Below are 22,479 nucleotides of genomic sequence, written 5' to 3'. Positions count from 1 at the left end.
CATCATCATGGCCGCTCGCTATAGCTGTGGGTGGGTACCCACAGCTATGCGAGCGGCCAAGAGGCCGCTCCAAAAAAAAAAAAAGCCCGGCCCTGACTCAGAGCGAGCGCTCTGTCAGAGCGAGCGGCTCTGAATCAGGCCCTATGTCTCTTTCCCGTACCACTAAACAGTGTTAGATTTGATAGAGACTTTATTTTCTGCAATACACCAGGCATTGCAGTTACAGGAGGAGGAAACTAGGCCTGCTCCACCGTATTTCTTTTTACAAAAATAAAAGACAAACTATTGCATTTCCAGTTTTCAGTAAAACTGGATTATGTTCTGATGTCAGCTTGGGAACTAGGGGTGTGCACCGGCCACTTTTCGTGTTTTGGTTTTGGATCTGGATCTTTCTTCGTGTTTTGGATCTGGATTGGTTTTGCCAAAACCACCCTTCCGTGTTTTGGGTTCTGGGTTTTGTGTTTTGGATCTGTATATTTTTTAAAAAAAGCATAAAAACAGCTAAAATCACAGAATTTGTAGGTTTTTCTGCTCCTATGCTATTATTAACCTCAATAACCTTAATTTCCACTCATTTCCAGTCTATTCTGAACACCTCACACCTCACAATAGTGTTTTTATGTCCAAAAGGTTGCACCGAGGTAGCTGGATGACTATGCTAAGCGACACGAGTGGGCGGCACAAACACGTGACCCATCTAGGCGTGAAACTGCAGTGGCAGACAGGATGGCAGTTTGAAAAACTAGGCCCCAAACTGTACATAATGCAAAGAAAAAAAAGAGGTGCAAGATGGAATTGTCCTTGGGCCCTCCCACCCACCCTTATGTTGTATAAACAGGACATGCACACTTTAACAAACCAATCATTTCAGCGCCAGGGTCTGACACACAACTGTGGCTGAAATGATTGGTTCGTTTGGGCCCCCACAAAACAAGCTGGCAATTAATCTGTCCCCACAAAACAAACTGGCTCTACGGAGGCAAGATGTCATCCTCATCCTCCTCATCCACCGATTCCTCACCCTCTTCAGTGTGTACATCCTCATCCTCACAGAGTATTAATTCGTCCCCGCTGGAACCACAGGTCCCTCTGTACGTTCTGGAGGCTGGTCTCCCTGGAAGAGTTGATAATTCATTTTATGAACATCATCTTCTCCACATTTTGTGGAAGCAACCTCCTACGCCTTTCGCTGACAAGGTTCCCGGCTGCACTAAACACTCTTTCGGAGTACACACTGGAGGGGGGGCAACTCAGGTAAAATAGAGCCAGTTTGTACAGGGACCTCCAAATTGCTTATTTTTCCTGCCAGTACAGGTACGGACTGTCTGACATGCCTACTTGGATGCTGTCACCGATGTAATCCTTTAACAGACAGACGCACGCTTGTCGCTGCTGCTTTGAGGATGCAAGTGCGGCTACAGCCCACACAATTCACAAAGACAGAAAAAAAAAAAAGAATATTTTTATTGTTTGTGGAGCGCACTTTGAGGGTTACACCACCCTTTAACAGACAGACGCACGCTTGTCGCTGCTGCTTTGAGGATGCAAGTGCGGCTACAGCCCATGCAATTCACAAACACAGAAAAAAGAAGAAGATTTTTATTGTTTGTGTAGCACACTTTGAGGGTGTCACCACCCTTTAACAGACAGACGCACGCTTGTCGCTGCTGCTTTAAGGATGCAGGTGCGGCTACAGCCCACACATTTCACAAAGACTGAAAAAAGAAGAATATTTTTATTGTTTGTGTAGCACACTTTGAGGGTGTCACCACCCTTTAACAGACAGACGCACGCTTGTCGCTGCTGCTTTGAGGACAGTATCATATGCAGTGACAGTAGACTTGTCAGAAATTGTTGGCACGTCCTTCAGTCTGGACCAGATGTCCAAACCAGCCCTTGACTTATGACACAGGCGCACGCTTGGCGCTGCTACTATGTTGATGCACGTGCGGCTACATCGCACACAAGTCACAAACACATTAAGAAAATAGTTTTTTATTTTTTGGAGCACTTTGAGGGTTACACCACCCTTTAACAGACAGACGCACGCTTGTCGCTGCTGCTTTGAGGATGCAAGTGCGGCTACAGCCCACACAATTCACAAAGACAGAAAAAAAAAGAACAATATTTTTATTGTTTGTGTAGCACACTTTGAGGGTGTCACCACCCTTTAACAGACAGACGCACGCTTGTCGCTGCTGCTTTGAGGATGCAAGTGCGGCTACAGCCCACACAATTCACAAAGACAGAAAAAAAAAGAACAATATTTTAATTGTTTGTGTAGCACACTTTGAGGGTGTCACCACCCTTTAACAGACAGACGCACGCTTGTCGCTGCTGCTTTGAGGATGCAGGTGCGGCTACAGCCCACACATTTCACAAAGACAGAAAAAAAAAGAAAAATATTTTAATTGTTTGTGTAGCACACTTTGAGGGTGTCACCACCCTTTAACAGACAGACGCACGCTTGTCGCTGCTGCTTTGAGGATGCAGGTGCGGCTACAGCCCACACATTTCACAAAGACAGAAAAAAAAGAACAAAGGCCCTCATTCAGAGCCGTACACTCTGAGCAGAGCGCACGCTCTGAATGAGGGCCGCCCTCCATGAAAATGGAGCGTCCTCCTGGACGCTCGAATAGCTGTGGGTCACCACCCACAGCCTATACGAGCGTGCATTTTGATGGCCGCGATGGTCGTGACCATCGCGACCATCGAAACTGCGAGCCGGAGCCTGCGGTTGAGGTTTTCAACCGCAAGCTCCGGAGTGATTTTGGCTCTATCAGAGCCAAAATCACTCCCACTGACATCACTAGTGATGTCAGTGGGCCGGCTTCTGACGGGAGGCGTTAACGTGGGAACGCCCCCGTCAGGGAGGCACGCCCCCGGCACGCCCACCAAAGGGGGCGTGCTGTCAATCAACATCGACAGCACGCCCCCTTTGATCAAACACAACGAGCAAAGGAAAGTCCTTCGCTCGTCGCGTCTGGCGCATGCGCACGACGGAGCTCCCTCCGTCGTGCGCATGCTCAGTGCATAACATCGACCCACTTGCGAGCGGACAGCCGCTCGCGAGTGGGTCTGAATCAGGCCCAATATTTTAATTGTTTGTGTAGCACACTTTGAGGGTGTCACCACCCTTTAACAGACAGACGCACGCTTGTCGCTGCTGCTTTAAGGATGCAGGTGCGGCTACAGCCCACACATTTCACAAAGACCGAAAAAAAAAGAACAATATTTTTATTGTTTGTGTAGCACACTTTGAGGGTGTCACCACCCTTTAACAGACAGACGCACGCTTGTCGCTGCTGCTTTGAGGATGCAGGTGGAATCTAGACGGGATTTGGAACCAGGGACACACTACCTCCATCAATTGTCTAAATCCCACTGCACTAATGGCGGATACCGGACGCACGTCTAACACCAACATAGCAGTCAAGGCCTCAGTTATATGTTTTGCTTCAGGATGACTGCTGTCGTACTTCATCCTCATCGCTAGGGACTGTTGGAGGGTCAATTGTTTAGTAAAAGTAGTGATGTTCCTACTTCCTCTCTGGGATGATGAACAACTCCCAGCAGCAGCAGCAATAGCACTAGGAGGAAGTGGTTCTTGATCTTTCCCTATTTTATTTTTATCGGAGAAAGTTTGGTCCTCCATTTATGTTATATTGATATATACGTGCGGCTAAAGCGCACACAAACACAGAAAATATTTTTTTATTTTTGCTGGAGAGTAGTGCACTTTGTGGGTTACACCACCCTTTAAGAAATGAGCCAGCCGGCTCTTTACTTATGGGACACAGGCGCACGCTTGGCGCTGCTCCTTTGTTGATGCACGTGTAGCCACAGTGCACACAAGTCACAAACACAGAAAATATTTTTTTTTTGGGTTTGGAGTGTACTTTGGGGGTTACAGCACCCTTTAACGGTCAAGCCAGCCGGCCCTTTACTTATGACACAGGCGCACGCTTGGCACTACTTTGTTGATGCACGTGCGGCTACTGCGCACACAATTCACAAACACAGAAACATTTTTTTTTTTTTGGTTTGGACTGGAGTGTACTTTGGGGGTTACAGCACCCTTTAACGGTCAAGCCAGCCGGCCCTTTACTTATGACACAGGCGCACGCTTGGCACTACTTTGTTGATGCACGTGCGGCTACTGCGCACACAATTCACAAACACAGAAAATATATATTTTTTTGGTTTGGACTGGAGTGTACTTTGGGGGTTACAGCACCCTTTAACGGTCAAGCCAGCCGGCCCTTTACTTATGACACAGGCGCATGCTTGGCACTACTTTGTTGATGCACGTGCGGCTACTGCGCACACAATTCACAAACACAGAAAATATATATTTTTTTGGTTTGGACTGGAGTGTACTTTGGGGGTTACAGCACCCTTTAACGGTCAAGCCAGCTGGCCCTTTACTTATGACACAGGCACACGCTTGGCACTACTTTGTTGATGCACGTGCGGCTACTGCGCACACAATTCACAAACACAGAAACATTTTTTTTTTTTGGTTTGGACTGGAGTGTACTTTGGGGGTTACAGCACCCTTTAACGGTCAAGCCAGCTGGCCCTTTACTTATGACACAGGCGCACGCTTGGCACTACTTTGTTGATGCACGTGCGGTTACTGCGCACACAATTCACAAACACAGAAAAAATTTTTTTTTTTGGTTTGGACTGGAGTGTACTTTGGGGGTTACAGCACCCTTTAACGGTCAAGCCAGCCGGCCCTTTACTTATGACACAGGCGCACGCTTGGCACTACTTTGTTGATGCACGTGCGGCTACTGCGCACACAATTCACAAACACAGAAAATATATTTTTTTTTGGTTTGGACTGGAGTGTACTTTGGGGGTTACAGCACCCTTTAACGGTCAAGCCAGCCGGCCCTTTACTTATGACACAGGCGCACGCTTGGCACTACTTTGTTGATGCACGTGCGACTACTGCGCACACAATTCACAAACACAGAAGATATATATTTTTTTGGTTTGGACTGGAGTGTACTTTGGGGGTTACAGCACCCTTTAACGGTCAAGCCAGCCGGCCCTTTACTTATGACACAGGCGCACGCTTGGCACTACTTTGTTGATGCACGTGCGGCTACTGCGCACACAATTCACAAACACAGAAAAAAATTTTTTTTTTTGTTTGGACTGGAGTGTACTTTGGGGTTACAGCACCCTTTAACGGTCAAGCCAGCTGGCCCTTTACTTATGACACAGGCGCATGCTTGGCACTACTTTGTTGATGCACGTGCGGCTACTGCGCACACAATTCACAAACACAGAAAAAAAATTTTTTTTGGTTTGGACTGGAGTGTACTTTGGGGGTTACAGCACCCTTTGACAGGCAAGCCAGCCGGCCCTTTACTTATGACACAGGCGCATGCTTGGCACTACTTTGTTGATGCACGTGCGGCTACTGCGCACACAATTCACAAACACACAAAAAATATTATTTTTTTAGCACTTGGGGGGAGCACCCCTGATGGACAGAGCATCCCCTGGACAACACTGCAGCACCCCTTTAGGACTGGGACTCTGCACAGGACTTTGGAGTGGACACAGCCCCTATGGACAACTGACTGGACAACACAGTCCAGCCAGCCCCTATGGACTTTGGAGGAGTGGACACAGCTAGTATGGACAACAGCAGCACAGCACAACACAGCCAGGCCCTATGGACTTTGGAGGAGTGGACACAGCCCCTATGGACAACAGCAGCACAGCACAACACAGCCAGCCCCTATGGACTTTGAAGTAGTGGACAACAGCAGCACAGCGCAGCACAGCACAGCACAACACTACTCTGCACTACACTACACTACACTACACAGCCCAGCCAGGCCTAACTCCCACCCTCCCTCTTCACTGTCCACAGCCGAGTGAGAAAATGGCGCCGACGCGGGTACCTTATATAGGTTCCAAAACCCGCGAGACTCGGAAGGCGGGATGATGACGTTTTGCCTCGATTTCAGATCCGAGTCAGGCGGGAAAAGTCGAGCCTGACTCCGATCTGCCTCGGATCGGGGGGGCTCGGGGGGGTTTGGATTTCAGAAATCCGAACCCGCTCACCCCTATTGGGAACATCCGGATAAACAATTTTCAGATGTCCCGGCGGCTATTATCTTTTTCTCTTATTCATATAGCAGTAAAACTTACCCCACTACAGTAAGGTCCAGCGGTTTTGTGATTGTCGACTTTTCCGGTTCCTGGGACCATGTCTTTTAAAGACATCGGGCTGGAGTTTGAAGTATACTCTCAAGTCAATTTATACTGCTGCAGGTGCGATACTGTGGCCTGTCATTGTAATCTGCTGAAGACGGATGTGGAACTGAGACAGCTGTAAAATCACTTCCATTAACGGATAGTGTATTACTTGCAGTGGATCTAGATAAATGGATTTCTCAAGCTACTAGAAGTAACTCCTTTTATATTCCGTCTGAGGCTCCTCCCCCTAGGAGTTCTTTCTCAGGACCCTCGTCTAGGTCCTTTACTGCTCCGGGTTGTTCACGGGACCATCAACTTCACATGGTTCTGGAGGTCGGGGCAGAGTCGCAAAAACATCGCTACTAAGCCTAGTGCATGCTGGGTTTTCCTCTCACCTGGGGTCCCCAGAGTGGGAGCGCTTTTCATGAACTTCAGAGTAGTAGGGACGGAATCTGGTACGGACGCTTGGGTCCGGGTTCTCATCACTCGAGATACAAGCTTGACTTTTTAGTCTCCTCTACATTGGTTTCTTACCACAGGTTTGCTAGACAGGAGTATCGTTTTACAGTAAACTATACACTAGCTTCTATCCATGAGAGTGGTGGTCCAGGTTCCCAGACATCAGACCAGGGAAAAAGTTTTACTCTAGTCTCTTCGTGGTTCCGAGGCCGGATGGCTCGGTCAGACCTACTCCAAACTTGACAAATCTCAATCTATTCCTAAGGATAGAGTCCCTTCTCTCGGGGAGTATGGGACTAGGAACGGCGATTTCACGAGATCTCTGGATATCAAGAATCCCTACCTAGTCGCCTCTCCAGGCATTTCTGAGTTTCGTATTGCGGAACTATCATTTCCAGATTCAGGCCTTACCCTTCGGCTTATTATTCAGTCCCCGGGGTGTTCACAAAGGTCATGGCTGTGATGAGGACTCTCCTTCAGATACAGGGGATCATTATTATCCATCACCTGGACGATTTTCTCCAATTACTGCAAAACATCACAGTGACTCACAGCAGTCTCATTCGACATGGATGGATTCTGAATTTTTTCCAAGTCTCATCTGCAACCAGCAGACGCTACAATTTCTGGGTAGGATCAGGGACACCTTATGTCAGCGATTGTTCCTCCCCCAAAAAAGCAACTTCTATTCAGGAGATGGTGAGGATGCTCTTATGACTTTGTCTAGTTTTGCATGTTCCATTCGCCTCGTGAGGAAGATGGAATGCATTCGAGGCCTTTCCTTATGGACGATTTCACTCCAGCTTCACCTCCTCTCTCAGTGGATAAATCCCACCTTGTCCTTCACCAACGGGTAAGGTTAAGTTCCAGAACTCGGATATCTCTTCTTTGGAGGTTGAACTTAGTACACCTACTGGAGGGAAGAGATTCGGAGTGTGGGATTGGACTCTTCTTAACACAGAAGTGTGTCTGAGAGGATGGGGGGCTGTAATTAAGGATCCAACAATGCTGGACATCACAGGAAGGGAATCTGCCTATATATATAGGAATTGCGGACATGGTTCTACGCAATTCAAACAGCAGATCACCTGTTGCGGGACCGAGCAGTCAGGGTCCTATCGGACTTCACCATCACTATGGCGTACATGAACAGTGGCACCAGAAGTCGGGCGGCTATGAATGAAGTAAGCCGGATTCATACCTGGGTGACAAAGTTCACAATGGGAGTAGAAAATTGGTAGGCAGACTACCTCAGCCGGCAGGATGCATCCAGGGGCTACATCCGCAGGTTTTTCAACAGCTGGTCCAACGGTGGGGTCTTCCACAGGTCGACCTCATGGCATCAAAACAAAACCAGCAACTACCTCTCTACTTCTCTTGGATGAGAGACCCGGAGGTTGTGGCAGGTTACGCACTGTCAAAGATGTGGCAGTTCCAATTTTGTCAACCGGTTCCCTCCGTTTCCTCTTCTCCCATGGCTTCTACATCGCATCAAAAGGGAGAAGGCCAGGGTTCTGTTGGTAGCTCCGGATTGGTCTCGCAGAGCTTGGTATTCCAACCTTTGACTTCTGCTGATCAACGATCTGTGGCCACTGCCTCTGAGAGAACATCTCTTCCTACAGGTTCCTTTATCCAGACTTAAAGCGGCTATGTTTGACGGCGTGGCTTTTGAAAGGGCCATCTTAGGATGTAAAGGGATCCCATCCAGTGTAATCCCTACTATGTTTAGAGCCCGAAAAGAAGTTCCTTCTAAACATTACCACCGTTTTTGGAAGATTTATGTTTCGGGTGTGAACATAGAAGGGTTCTCCCTACAGAATTCAATCTAGCCAGATTTATGCTATTTATGCAAGCTAGTTTCTCAACACAGCTGGGTTCTCTGAAAGTTCAGATTTCAGCTCTGAAGTTTTCTTCCAAAAGAAGGTACAGCTTTTTCTTCATGGTGTGATTCGGTTTCAACCACCCTTTGTTCCTCCTACGGCTCTATGGGATTTGGATCTCGTACTTTCCTTCTTACAGTCTCCTCTGTTCGAACCTCTGGAGTCAGTGGAGTTAAATACCTTTCGTGGAAGGTAATACTTCTTCTCGCACTGACCTCAGCCAGGAGGGTGTCGGTCAAAAATTTAGCTCTATCCTGTCATCCTCCAGACTTGGTTTTTCACGAGGATAGAGCGGATTTCTGTACAACAATGGACTTTCTTCCAAAGGTGGTTTTGGTTTTTCCAAATCAACAACTGATTGTGGTACCGGTTCTTCCACAAGATTCACCTTCATTCTAGACCCTTAGATGTTGTTAGGGCTCTATGTATTTCTGTGGATAGGACTGCAGCCATAACTAAAGCAGATACACTATTTGTTTTATATGATGCTGTTTGTCCTTGCTAGCCAGCCTCCACACAGTCGCTGGCCTGCTGGAGTTGTCTGACCTTCAGACAGGTGGGTATGGCATCCTTTAGTGAGCCTCCACCTTTTTTACTGCATCCACCTGCTCAGTCGGTTCCTCGTGGGTGGCTGCTCGCTGGGTTTTTCCATAGAGTTTCTTTGCCGTGTGGCTACTTGGTCTGGCTGGCATGCCTTTATTATTTTTTATAGATTTGACATGTTTGCGGCCTCTGCAGCGCCGCATGGCTGGGTTCTCAGCACTTTCCCGTCCGTAATGGGAGCTCTGGAACGTCCCCACTGTCTTTAGCCTCCAGTGTCCCCTACAGGATGAAGGAGAAAACAGGATTTTGGTACTTACCGATAAATCCCTTTTTCCGTTTCCATAGGGGACACTGGACGCCCACACTGCGCTGTTCCTTCCTGCCAGGGTTGGGTCATTTTATGGTATGACTATTAGAGAACTGTTTTATGTCTCTGGTTGTGTTACTGTTATTTCAACCTTTTCTTGTGTTCTGTGTGCTTGCATCCGTTTTGTTTTTTTCTCAGCTCCCCTCGGGCACAGTTTTCTAAGACTGGGGCTTGTATGGGGGGGGGGGGTATAGAGGGGGAGGAGCTAGTCACACTTCTTGAAATTTAAAGTGCCAGCTCCACTTGGCACCATTTATACCCCACTGTCTTTAGCCTCCAGTGTCCCCTATGGAATCGGAGAAAGGGATTTATCGGTAAGTACCAAAATCCTGTTATTTGCACCGGCCATTGACCAACCACAAATAATATAGCATGCGCAGATTCTCGATATGTATTCCCACTACTTTATTCAGCCACCTGCACCGGATCCTTCCTACTTGTTATTTATTTTACACTAAAAAATGGGCACATACATAAATCAGCATCAGACCCATTTTTTTGTTAAAGAAAATGTATCCTTTAGTTATGAATATCAGTTTTACTACATGACTAATATCAAAGTGAAGCATAGGGATAAAAAAAAAAAAAAGGTAGAAATGTTGCCCTACTTTGGAGCTGTCCGATTTGGTAGACAAGTTTCTAACTACAGTACCTCCGCAGACTTAATAAAGCATGGGACACCTTTGGGCGCTACCCTTCCCCTGAACCTGTAATACAGTCCTTTCACCTTAAGGACAAAGAGAAAACAATTGGGATATATGTATATAGGTGGAAATTTACACTGGTGCTGGGGAGGAACTCTGGAGAAATAATTCATACAGCGGTACAACATGAAAGATTTATCAATCACATTTATTCCTTCAAAAAGGGAAGGTTAAAAATAGGTGGCAGACACGTACCCTATGGGTGAGCACTGGGACCCTTAGGTTACTGGTACCGGATGTCCTAAGGGTACTAAGTACTCACCCATAGGGTACATGTCTACCACCTTCTATTTTTAACTGTGTACCTTCCCTTATTGAAGGGTAATTGGTTTTTTGTGTTCATTCACTGTGCTGTGTATTATTATTCATATCCCTCGCTAAAGGGTATTAATTGTATTGTCATTTTTGAGCAATAAATGTGATGGATAAATCTTTCATGTTGTACCGCTGTACAGTATGAATTTTTTCTCCAGAGTTCCTCCCCAGTGCCAGTGTAATTTTCCACCTATATACATACACCTCCACAGACTATTGCATGACATCTTGCATTTTTTCTCCTTTTTATATTTGGTGACCCTGTAACCATAGCATACTGTATAAACAATGCTCTCCCTATTAATACTTAGCATGCCTCATTTAACAAGCAACTTGAAGCACGTAATCAATTTTTTTACCCTGATTTTGACATGCTCATGCACATTTGTTTTGGTGAGTTACAGCAAATAACAGGCATTGTAACTAAAATCATTACTCTGTCAAGGGGAAGAAAACACCTTGTAGAGATACCGAGAATGACAACAGGAGCATTGAGTGCATTACAAGGTAGGAACAGCAGGGGCATATAAGTCAATCTTCAATTCACCCTGTGAACACACTTGGGGGAAATTTATCAAGTGGATTTTTATCATGTTTGTGTGTGGGAAACAAGCCTCTGGGGTTATCAAAAGCAAATCTGCTGGGAATTAGCCTCAAAGCTGCCATTTTCAAGCCAGACAAACCACAAATCGTCATATCCATTGTTTACATATTCAACATCACATTGTTGGATTTATAAAGTTGTGGTTTCTAAAACAGCTGGAAAACCCGTTAAACAAAAGAGGTGACTCTAGGTGGTTGTATCAGTTCAGTAAAGATGAACATACTCCCTTGGCTCCTATATCTTTTCCAAACCATCCCATTTCATTCCCCTCCCCTCAAGTATTTAAATTTATATAGCATCACACATCGCACTTTATTTTGGAAAGTAGACGTCCTCGTGTGTGGTTTAAACTACTTCAGCGCTCCTCGCAAGGAGGTGGATTTGGTATACTGAACTTCAAACAATATAATGTGGCCGCATAGCTCGTACAGTGCATACAATGGTGCAGCCCTGGAGTTCACAAAAGTTGGACAGTGATTGAAGCAGATGGCCTGGGGTTGGCGCCTGTTTTGTCCCTCTGGCTCCCTCGACCACAGTGACCTAAAGTTACTTCCCATCATCTGATAGTTGGCCATTCATTGACTACCTAGGACAGTGCAAAATTGGCAATATTAATTTTCTCTTCTTCCCTCTCCCAGGGGTAATTTTACTAAAGAGAGAGTTTTTAGAAGTGAGTTTTAGAAGAGATGTTGCCCATAGCAACCAATCAGATTCTAGCTATTATCTTCTAGAAGGTGCTAGTTAAATGTTAAGTAGAATCTGATTGGTTGCTATTGGCAACAACTCTTCTGAAACTCACTTCTAAAAGCTCTCACTTTAGTAAATTTACTCCCTAATATCTCAAGTTTTAATAATCCAGACTTTCCCCCAGATATGTCAAAAGGTTCACTTATTCCATGGAAAGTAGGCGGCAACAGATATTTAAATGACCTCATGCACGGCACCACTTTCCCCTCATTCTCTGACATCCAATTCAAATGTGCCATTCCCTCTAAAAACCTTTAGCATTTCCTCCAGCTCAGACATTTTTACTCCAAAGTCAAACACTGTCTTTCCCATAGAACCCTTACTACAATAGAATAGCTCTGTCTCAGGCGCTCTTCTACGAAAGGCCTATTTGCTCTCTGAGTTGATTGAGGCTCCTGTATCCCCTCTTGACCCAAATGTGCTGGCTTGGGAAGCAGAGCTGGGGAAATCGTTTGAAGATGATGATTGGACAGACATCGGAGAGAATTCTGCCTCCAGCTCGATTTATGTTAATCTAAGAGATAATGTCTACAAGCTACTGTATAGATGGTACTGTGGGCGTGATTCAGACCAGCTCGTAAGCGCTATGCGCTCACAAGCGGGTCGATGGCTGGGCAGTGCACACACGCGGCGTGCGCGAGCCCCGGAGCGAGCGAGAAATCATTCGCTCCGGAGCTCGTTACAAACGGGGCGGCTGTCGGTGTTGATCGACAGCTCACCCCGTTTTGTAGGTGGGGTAGGGGCGTGGCTGGACAAACGGAGGCGTTCCTGAAGGAACACCTACCGTTTGTGGGCGGCCCTACTGACATCACCAGTGATGTCAGTAGTGAGCTTCCGGCTCTATTAGAGCTGGAAGCTCACTGGGGCTTGCGGCAGACGAGACCCTACCACAAGGGTCCCGTCGCAAGCCCGATGGTCGGGACTATCGCGACCATCACCTGGCCGCTCACAAAAGCACCCACAGCTTAGCGAGTGGCCAGGAGGCCGTTTTTTTTTTTAAAAAGCGGCCGCCCTGATTCAGAGAGAGCGCTCGCTTTTTTCGAGCGGCTCTGAATCAGGTCCTATGTGCCATCTCATTTAAAAAAACAAAAAAGAATCCTCCAGATGCTTCAGATAGATGCTGGAGAGGCAAATTCTTTCGTCTCCAATTAGGATTCCTGTCAGCTGCCTGCCATCAAAATAAATTACCATAGCATTTAGTCACTGCCAACACATGTCAATTGGCAGCTGATTGGTAGAAACCTGTCCTTCCATCACTTCAGGAGATAATCTACAGAGTTTCATATGTCTACTATATGGAATTTATGACCAGTATAATAAATAACTCCTCCAAATCCTTTGACAAAGTATGGAGCACATGACTTTCCTACATAACTCTCGCTCCCCATTTGAGTAATGTTCAGAAACCCTAGTTATCTTATATAGTCCTAACCGAGTTCTTTCTTTTTCTCTTCTTTCCTCCTCCCTCTCTTTTTTTCATTCTCCGTCAATTTCTTCCATTTTTCTTCATAGTTCGCCATGCCGTATAGTCTATCTTCTCTTCCCCTTCTCTCCTTTTTGTAAAATTGGTCCCTCCACTGGATTTTTGATTATGGTTTCTATAAGTTTTATGTAATGAATATGCCCTTTTAAGTTTGCATTACTGCCTGTCACGTGCACAGTAACTTTTCAATAAACTTTTCGGGGAAGAAGAGGTGGCTCTGGCAAGTGAGAAGTCTCAAAGAGGACGCTGCTGGCCTGTTAGGACACAATAAACTACTACCCATACTTTATCCCCTCTCCTCCCACTAGCTATCCTGACAAAGACAAATATGACAGACAAGACAGAAAAGGAGAAAAAAGACAGTACTAACAAATGCACTCACTCACAAATAAGACAGATACAGTGCATCCGGAAAGTATTCACAGCGCTTCACTTTTTCCACATTTTGTTATGTTACAGCCTTATTCCAAAATTGAATACATTCATTTTTGTCCTCAAAATTCTACACACAATACCCCATAATGACAACGTGTAAAAAGTTTTTTTGAGATTTTTGCAAATTTAATTAAAATAAAAAACTAAGAAATCACATGTACATAAGTATTCACAAGCTTTGCCATGAAGCTCAAAATTGAGCTCAGGTGCATCCTGTTTCCACTGATCATCCTTGAGATGTTCCTACAGCTTAATTGGAGCCTACCTGTTGTAAATTCAGTTGTTTGGACATGATTTTGAAAGGCATACACCTGTCTATATAAAGTCCCACACTTGACAGTGCATGTCAGAGCACAAACCAAGTATGAAGTCCAAGGAATTGTCTGTAGACCTCCGAGACAGGATTGTCTCGAGGCACAAATCTGGGGAAGGGTGCAGAAAAATATCTGCTGCTTTGAAGGTCCCAATGAGCATAGTGGCCTCCATCTAAATTGAACGATCATGGGAGAAGGGCCCTAGTCAGGGAGGTGACCAAGAACCCGATGGTCACTCTGTCAGAGCACTCCTTAGTAAAAAGCACATGGAAGCCCACCTGGAGTTTGCCAAAATGCACCTGAAGGACTCTCAGACCATGAGAAACAAAATTTTCTGGTATGATGAGACAAAGACTGAACTCTTTGACGTGAATGCCAGGCGTTATGTTTGGAGGAAACCAGGCACCGTTCATCACCAGGCCAATACCATCCCTATAGTGAAGCATGGTGGTGGCAGCATCATGCTGTGGGGATGGTTTTCAGCAGCAGGAACTGGGAGACTAGTCAGGATGGAGTGAAAGATGAATGCAGCAATGTACAGAGACATCCTGGATGACAACCTGCTCCAGAGCGCTCTTGACCTCAGACTGGGACGACGGTTCATCTTTCACCAGGACAACGACCTTAAGCACACAGCCAAGATATCAAAGGAGTGGCTTCAGGACAACTCTGTGAATGTCCTTGAGTGGCCCAGCCAGAGCCCAGACTTGAATCCGATTGAACATCTCTGGAGAGATCTGAAAATGGCTGTGCACCAACGCTTCCCATCCAACCTGATGGGGCTTGAGAGGTGCTGCAAAGAGGAATGGGCGAAACTGCCCAAAGATAGGTGTGCCAAGCTTGTGGAATCATATTCAAAAAGACTTGAGGCTGTAATTTCTGCCAAAGGTGCATCAACAAAGTATTGAGCAAAGGCTGTGAATACTTATGTACATGTGATTTCTTAGTTGTTTTTTTAAATTAAATTTGCAAAAATCTCAAAAAAACTTTTAACACGTTGTCATTATGGGGTATTGTGTGTAAAATTTTGAGGACAAAAATGAATTTATTCCATTTTGGAATAAGGCTGTAACATAACAAAATATGGAAAAAGTGAAGCGCTGTGAATACTTTCTGGATGCACTGTAAATACAAAAAGGCAATGAGCAATAAATGTTAAACAGACAAAAATACAAAGCAAAGGCACAAAATAATCTCTCAGTAATCAAAAGGAAGTTTTAAACACTCCACTAATCTCTCCTCTCTGTGCTCTCTCCTATTAACTAATAGTAGGCAGTTAGAAAAGGGAATGGAGAGTGTGTACAAATTGCCCAGGCCTCTCTAGGGACATGGGAGTGCAGGGGAGGCATAACCACATCCCCCATTGCGCACACACCATAGGACTGTGCATCCCACGCTCCTTCAGTACCCGTGCCGGTCTGATGTCTCGACATCCCTGCAGGTAGTATTCCACCTTTTATTATTATATATATTTTTTTAATGTGCAACATAGAGATACTGACACAACAATGGTAAAGTAACTAAGTTGACATAACTGTGGTACAGTACAGTGTAAAAAAACGGAATACATACGAATTACCGGCGGTCCCCTGGCTGGTATTTGGAATCCCGCCACCAGGAGGCCGGCAGAGGAGGAAATCTCGATCATCTAAGTTAAGTATACACTAGCCTAATTCTAACCCCCTAACCCTCCTTTAGGGTGCCTAACCCTAACCCTTATCCCCCCTCTAAGTGCCTAAACCTAACCCCCCCCTTCCCCGCCGCCCAGGACTGCCATCTGAAATTGTGGGGCCTGGGACTGTCAAAATAGGCAGGGCCCACCCCCCTTCCCATACATTACAAAAAACGTGAGGCGGAGCCCTTCTGCAGCCGACGGCATGTACAGGTAGTACACCCTCCTTACACCCTGTATATAGAAATGCAGCATGTTCCTGGTTTGCTGCTGCTAGATGCCGATGTTATGTCTCCAAACAGATAAATAAAAACACATTTTATTTTATTATATATATATATATATATACACATACACAGTCTACGCACACACATATATGCGCTCACGCACATATCTATACATATATATATATATATATATATACTGTATACACATAAACTATATATATATATATATATATATTTATATATAGATATATACACACACTATATATTTATATATACTGTATATACATACATACAGACACTATATGTATATATATATATTTTATACACACACACACTATGTGACTATGTACAGTTTGTCTCTCTAGTCCTGCAATCTGCCGTTTCCAGCCCCCTTCTGCGTCACTGCACACTGGTCAAGCCAGCCCCCTTCTGCCTCACTGCACACTGGTCCAGCCAGCCCCCTTCTTCCCCAGCCAAGCAGCATATGAATGATCTTACCTTTTGTTCTAGGTTAGGGCCAGGCTTCTGCTCTATGGTCGTCAAGGGCGCTGCGGCTCCTCTCTCCATTAGTGGCGCGGTGACGTCACGCGCGCCGGATAATAAACTTTATTGCTCATGCAAACAGGGAACAGTCACCTCTTACATGCTGGGCGAGGCAGTAGCGGCGGGGGAGGCCCCATTCATTTGCGGTGGGTGGGCGGGCAGGCATCAGACAGGAGGCCCCTTTGCCTTGCTCAAACAATAGTGGTGGGTGGGTGGTAGGAGCGGGCCTGGCCCCCCTTCTTTGGCGGAGTGCCCGGGCCCGGGACAGTAGTCCCGACAGGCCCTGCCGCCGCCTAAACCTAAGTCCCCCGGGGAGGTGCCTAACCCTAACCTCTCGGGGAGGGGGCCTAACCCTAAGTCCCCCCTGGGAGCCTTAAACTTAACCCTCCCCCCCGGCGGCTGTCCGCAGCGGCGCCCGGCATCACTTCGATCGGGATGCCGGGCGCCGGTCTGGCAGCTTCGGCAAAATGACAGGCGTCTACATCTAGACACCGGTCATTTCACCCTCGCCGTCTTATGATAGTCGGGAAGCCGGCTATCGGTATAATGTCAGCCGACTTCCCGATTGCTTCCCTAAAAAACAATTAACTTGCCATGACGCAGATATAAGCAAGGGTAGGGTAAATCCCTGTATCTTGATAGCAACGTGAGTCAAGGGGAGGGGAAGGCAGTTCAGTATTCACGGAGACTGTACCCAGTGAAGGTTGAGCACACAGAATCAAAGTCACTGAGAGGGACTAGGAAAAAAAAAAACAGGGAGCACTGGTTAGTGTTAGGGATGAAACATGAGGAAGGAGGGCCCTGCCTATAAGAGTTTACATGCTAAGAGCAGGGGTGAACAGATGGAAGGTGAACTGGGGAGAAGCATAGGACATGGGAGGAGTGAGTAGTAGATGGCAGACTCTGATGAAGAGGTTTATTTTAGTGACAGTGTGAAACTTGCAAGATTGAAGGAAAATCTGAATGGGATGGGATAGGCGGGAGTGTGGATAGAAATGAGGTGTGAAATGTATGATGATGGAGAGAGAGTAACTGCTTAGTAAGTGAGGGTCAAGAGTTTGAACAGGATATGGAAGGGGTTGAAAGCCAATAAAGCAAACGGCAGAGGGGGTCTTATAGTGCAGGTGAGGTACAAATCCCATGTGTTTAGAGAGCTTGTAAATCAGACAAGTCATATGTATAAAAACATACAGCTTTTCCTTATACAAGGAGGCAGTTGAAAGGGTTTTGGCAAGTTTGTCATCCATCGTCGGTGATTGGAGTTTTAATCCTACAAACCTCTACATGATAAATACGGCAGTTTGTAGGGCAGACTCAATGGCAATGTGTAGTAACTGCAAACCCACACCAAAACATTGCTACTTGATAAATGTCCCCCTTGGGCTTTTGACAGCATTTATCAGTGCTTGAATCCGTAAAAAGTACACACTATTGGGCAAAAGTAAATTTGATGCACCAAGTTTCACTGTTAGTAAATTACCTTCTTGAATAATGTGGCTTTCTACAGGAAAGAGGTTTGGAAGACTGGCAGCGACCTCTCTGATGATGTGATGTGCCACACCCTTCTCAATTACCCTGTAAATAACATGTTCACAGGTAAAATACTGAAGTTTTTACTGGTAATTTAATTTATTTTTTGTAATTCATTTTCATCAAATTCAGTATTGACAAACATAATGTCAGTGCAAAAATGAAGGAAAATCATATAAATATGCAAGCTATTATTTCTATTATATTCCACAGTGCTGTACAGCCTAAGGCCGGGTACACACTAGGTCGATGGGCAATCGGCACGATCATCGAGATGAAGATTGCCCGTACAAACTGTGCAATCCTAGGCCTGGATACAACTTATCGTGCAGAGATCGTCCTAGTGTGTGCCCGGCCTTAGTAGTACATACAGAGCATTCTAACAATTGCATAGTTGTAATATTTACACACAGACACTATAACAAGATCCCTGCTTAAAAGACCATGAATAGGAAAAGTAGGTGAGGGAATGTGTAATGTAACATAGGGCTCAATTTACAAAGTGCAAAATCGCCATTGATGATGGCAGCTACAAAGAAAAGTTTGCAGCAGTTGGTGGGAGGAGTTGGGGCTCAGTAAGTGGGCATTGCTCACATTCTTTACTGTATGAATGTAAAAGGACATCATTTATATCATCCATTCTAAGATATCGAACATCACGTTTCACCTTATGCTTCTTTTGCCCACCGTATGGTAAAACAAATCTTCCAACACATAAAAGGTTATACTGATGTTGACGTAAGCTATTTAGGGGTCTATGTACTAAGCAGTGATAAGAGACAGAGTGAAAAGTGATAAGTGATAAAATACCAATCAGCTCCCAACTGCCATCTCACAGGCTGTGTTTGAAAAATGACAGTTGGAGCTGACTGGCTGGCACCTTATCACTTTTCACTCTTGTTTCTTACCACTGCTTAGTACATAGACCTCTTAGCATTTTTGACCAAGGAGGTTTCTGTGTCCAAAGCCATCCCCGTTATTTCAGATTCATCTAATGCAGTGGTTGTCAAACTTGGTCCTCAGACACCACACAGGTCACGTTTTCCAGGTAACCTAGAATGTGCACAGGTGTATTCATCACTAAATGACACATTTAAAAAAATCCACAGGTGGAAATAATTATTTCACTTGTGATTCTGTGAGAACTGGAAAACATGCACTGTTTGGGGTCCTGAGGACCGAGTTTGAGAACCTGTGATCTAATGTTATTCATTTTTCGGGGGAGGGCATTATGATACATTTATGCAATATTACAAATCCTTGTACATGACTAGGGCCTCTTACTCCCATTTCCGGCTTCAGGAATATTTGTCCCATATTACACTGCTGAAACTGTCTCAGGAGAAGACGATGATTCACTGTAGAAGAACTTGTTTTGGCTATTTCATCTTTCCCTGCCTCCAAGGAACATGAGGTGGATGGGATTCCAGTAGAGATTTATAAGAAATTTTAAAATGTATTTGTTCCCCATCTTCTTTAAACCTTTAATGCACTTTTCGATGCCCCCTTCTATGTCTGACCACCCTCCCTCCTGTCCCCCGCAGTGGACCCTTAAATTTTGTTATTTGGTGGATTTGATTTTGTTCCTCCTCTTTGGACTAAATCCCGGTGTGAAAACACAATTTAGAATTGAATATCAAAGCACCATCTATGTTTTAGACAATAGAAAGAATAGAATAGAAACCCCAGATTTATAAAGCAGGGGTTTTGAAATCCACCCAAATAATAGACCTGCCGGGGACAGAAGAGTTTGGAAGAAGCACTGCACAGATCACTATGATGTGTGCAGGCTTCATTGTTTCAAATGATAGAAATATTTAAAAATTATAAGTTAAAAAAAAAACAAAAAAAAACCTGCATGGGGTCCCCCTCCAATCCATAACCAGCCCTGGACCTTTCAGCCTGGTCTGATACTGGGAAAACTGGCATGGGGTACCCTCTATTCTCCAATATCCAGCACCAGGCTGAACTAGCTGGGGGGCTTACACTGTAGCAGGGAAAGACAGCGTGGGTTTCACTGCTATAATATAAAACCAACCCCAAACTGATCAGCTCAGGGCTGGAAATCCTCGGAAAGTCAGTACCTCAAACAAAATGCCTCCCGAGGATCAATCAGGGCTATTCCCCACATTGACTTCATTGGAAGTGACCGCGGGTGACCCTGTCATTTCGCATTAGGAACTGTACCATGGGCATGATTCAGAGTAGTACGCAAGAACGTCTCCGTTTTGTGGAAGTGTGGAGGCCAGTGTCTGCATCTCCAGGCCCTGGCTACAGAGATGTGAGGGGCAAACTGAGAAACCTCAGATGGTCTCGCAGAAGATCCAATGCAGTGTCTTCGGTGGAGGCATCTATTTACACCAGACGCCTTCTGCTGCATTAGCATATTAGTTGTATGGTATTGCACAGCCGCTTCCCTGAGGCTGTGCAATACCATACAACTCTGACTCAAGCCCCATTTACAGTGCGTGTCCGGCTGGGAATGAGTTTGCATTTTTTTTGTGTCCAAAGACCAGTGGACTTCTACATGGACCAAAGAGGATCGGATCCAATGCGTTGGCGGTTTTTTTTTTAAACAGTCTGTGTGTATTGTAGTTATTTTAATATTTTCTTTACATGGGGACTACAGATGCCTGCAGACATGCCACAAAGTGTCAGCCTGCCAGGGCAGACTTGCTGGGATCTGTAGTCCCACTGTAAAGAACAATATTTTTATGTACTTTTTACAACATTAGCACTGCATCAGCCGCCACCAGAGATGTGGTGAATAGCCCTGGGCTGGTTGATCCTTGGGAGGGGGGGGACCACTTATTTCTGGCATCCCGACTCTCCGAGGATTTTCAGCTCTGGGCTGACCAGTTTGGAGCTGGTCATTGAAAATTAAGCGGGGTCACACGCCGGTTTCTTACCCCCCCCCCCACAATTTTCTAGTACGAGATCAGGCTGAAAGGCCCAAGGCTGATTATGGATTTAGGGGGGGGGGACCTCAGTTTTTTGTGTTTTTTTATTTTTTAACTATTTCTACAGTTTCACACATAATAAAGCCTATACAAATCATAGTGATCTGTGCAGTGCTTTTCTATTGCTTAGTTTCTATTCTACCTTTCTAGCTTAAAGGTGCCAATGGTAATGTATTTTTGTACCTTTTTGTTTGCTATACACTTTGTTTTAATTGCACGTCTGTATTGCACTCTGTATTCTTCTGACAGCGTGTTCTCATTTTGTTGTGATGTATGTTTTAAATATTTCAACAAAGGTTTTTTGTTTTTGTTTTTTTAAATCTGGTTGTTTTTTTTAAAGGTGTTTGAAACAGATCATATGTAATGCATAGCTTTCAATAGAGCTGAATTATTTTGCAAGAAACTGCATATTTAGTTACTTTTGTGATGTCTTTTATAGAGTACTTAGTTACAGGAATTTCTCTCTGCTATAGGTTACATTTCCATTGATCAAATGAAGAAATTCTCAGGAGAGCTGCATGATTTCACACCTGATGCTTCAGAATATTTCGTTTTTTGCGTTCAAGGTGAAAGTAACAATTTTTCAGGGATTAAAAATGTACTAAACAAAAAAAATGCTTAATACTTTGACAGCTTCTTTGTGGTGTAATGTTAATGTTTTTGTGCAACAATAAATAAAATAGTAAAATAATATTATGAGTGAATGAGAACATCTGTGCTAGTTTTTAGTGGCTAATTATGGGCCTGATTCAGAGATGTACGCTAACCCGATGGTTAGTGCACATTTACGACGGTAAGTGGCCTGCGCTTGCACAGGACCCGTTCTGTGCATGTGCAGAATGGGTCCTGCAATACCGCACGGAGTTCCCCCAAGCCTCTGCCTGATTGATAGACAGAAGCAATTAAGGGGCGGTGCGGGGACACAGCCTGTGTTCCCGAAAAGTGGGGCATGTCGCCCCCGTTTTCTGGGAGTGCTGAGGCTAGAGTGTGCGTTCATGGACACAGACTTCCTGGCCTTGTAAGCTGCCAGGAACTGTCAGGCTGTGGTAAGCGTCAGCTATTGCAGCCTGGAAAAAGGAACAACCATCTCGACCGATGGTTGTGATTGTTTCAATGGTGATCCCAGTGCTGGGATCGCAGATGCAGCAAGGAAGTGTCTGTTTCCTAAAGACACCTCCTGCTGCATCACATATACAATATATATCTCTCACTCAAAAGTTTACCTGCAGAATCAACTGAAATGAATGGTGAATGAATTCTACTGGATAATGTTACAAAACTGCTCTGTGACCAATTAAGTTATATACAGTAGGTGATGTGGTTGTCAAACAAGATAGGAATCAGCACACTGAAGGTTGTGTGGCCATGAGATTCAATGACGTTAATCCAGCCCCGCATGACTTTAGTAAGTACCACTCCATGATTTCAGGAACAGAAATCATGGATCATGTTCCATTATAGTGAAGATAAA

The 22,479-nt window shown here is 45.1% G+C and overlaps 1 protein-coding gene across 1 annotated transcript in view; it reads left to right on the top strand.

Moving 5' to 3' along the window:
• The window catches only part of TERB2 (telomere repeat binding bouquet formation protein 2), a 53,924-nt gene extending 32,294 nt beyond the window's left edge, over positions 1-21,630 (top strand). Inside the window, exons 5-7 of the mRNA XM_088444615.1 lie at positions 10,939-11,000; positions 18,026-18,114; positions 21,482-21,630. Coding sequence (XP_088300741.1) covers positions 10,939-11,000; positions 18,026-18,114; positions 21,482-21,630 — 300 coding nt within the window. The remainder of the gene's footprint in view (positions 1-10,938; positions 11,001-18,025; positions 18,115-21,481) is intronic.
• Positions 21,631-22,479: the final 849 nt, after the last annotated feature.

Source organism: Taudactylus pleione, unplaced genomic scaffold (assembly GCF_031769625.1).
Source record: "Taudactylus pleione unplaced genomic scaffold, aTauple2 ptg000019l, whole genome shotgun sequence".
Lineage (NCBI taxonomy): Eukaryota > Metazoa > Chordata > Amphibia > Anura > Myobatrachidae > Taudactylus > Taudactylus pleione.
The sequence above is the reverse complement of the archived record's forward strand: the minus strand, read 5'-3'. Positions and strand labels throughout refer to the sequence as shown.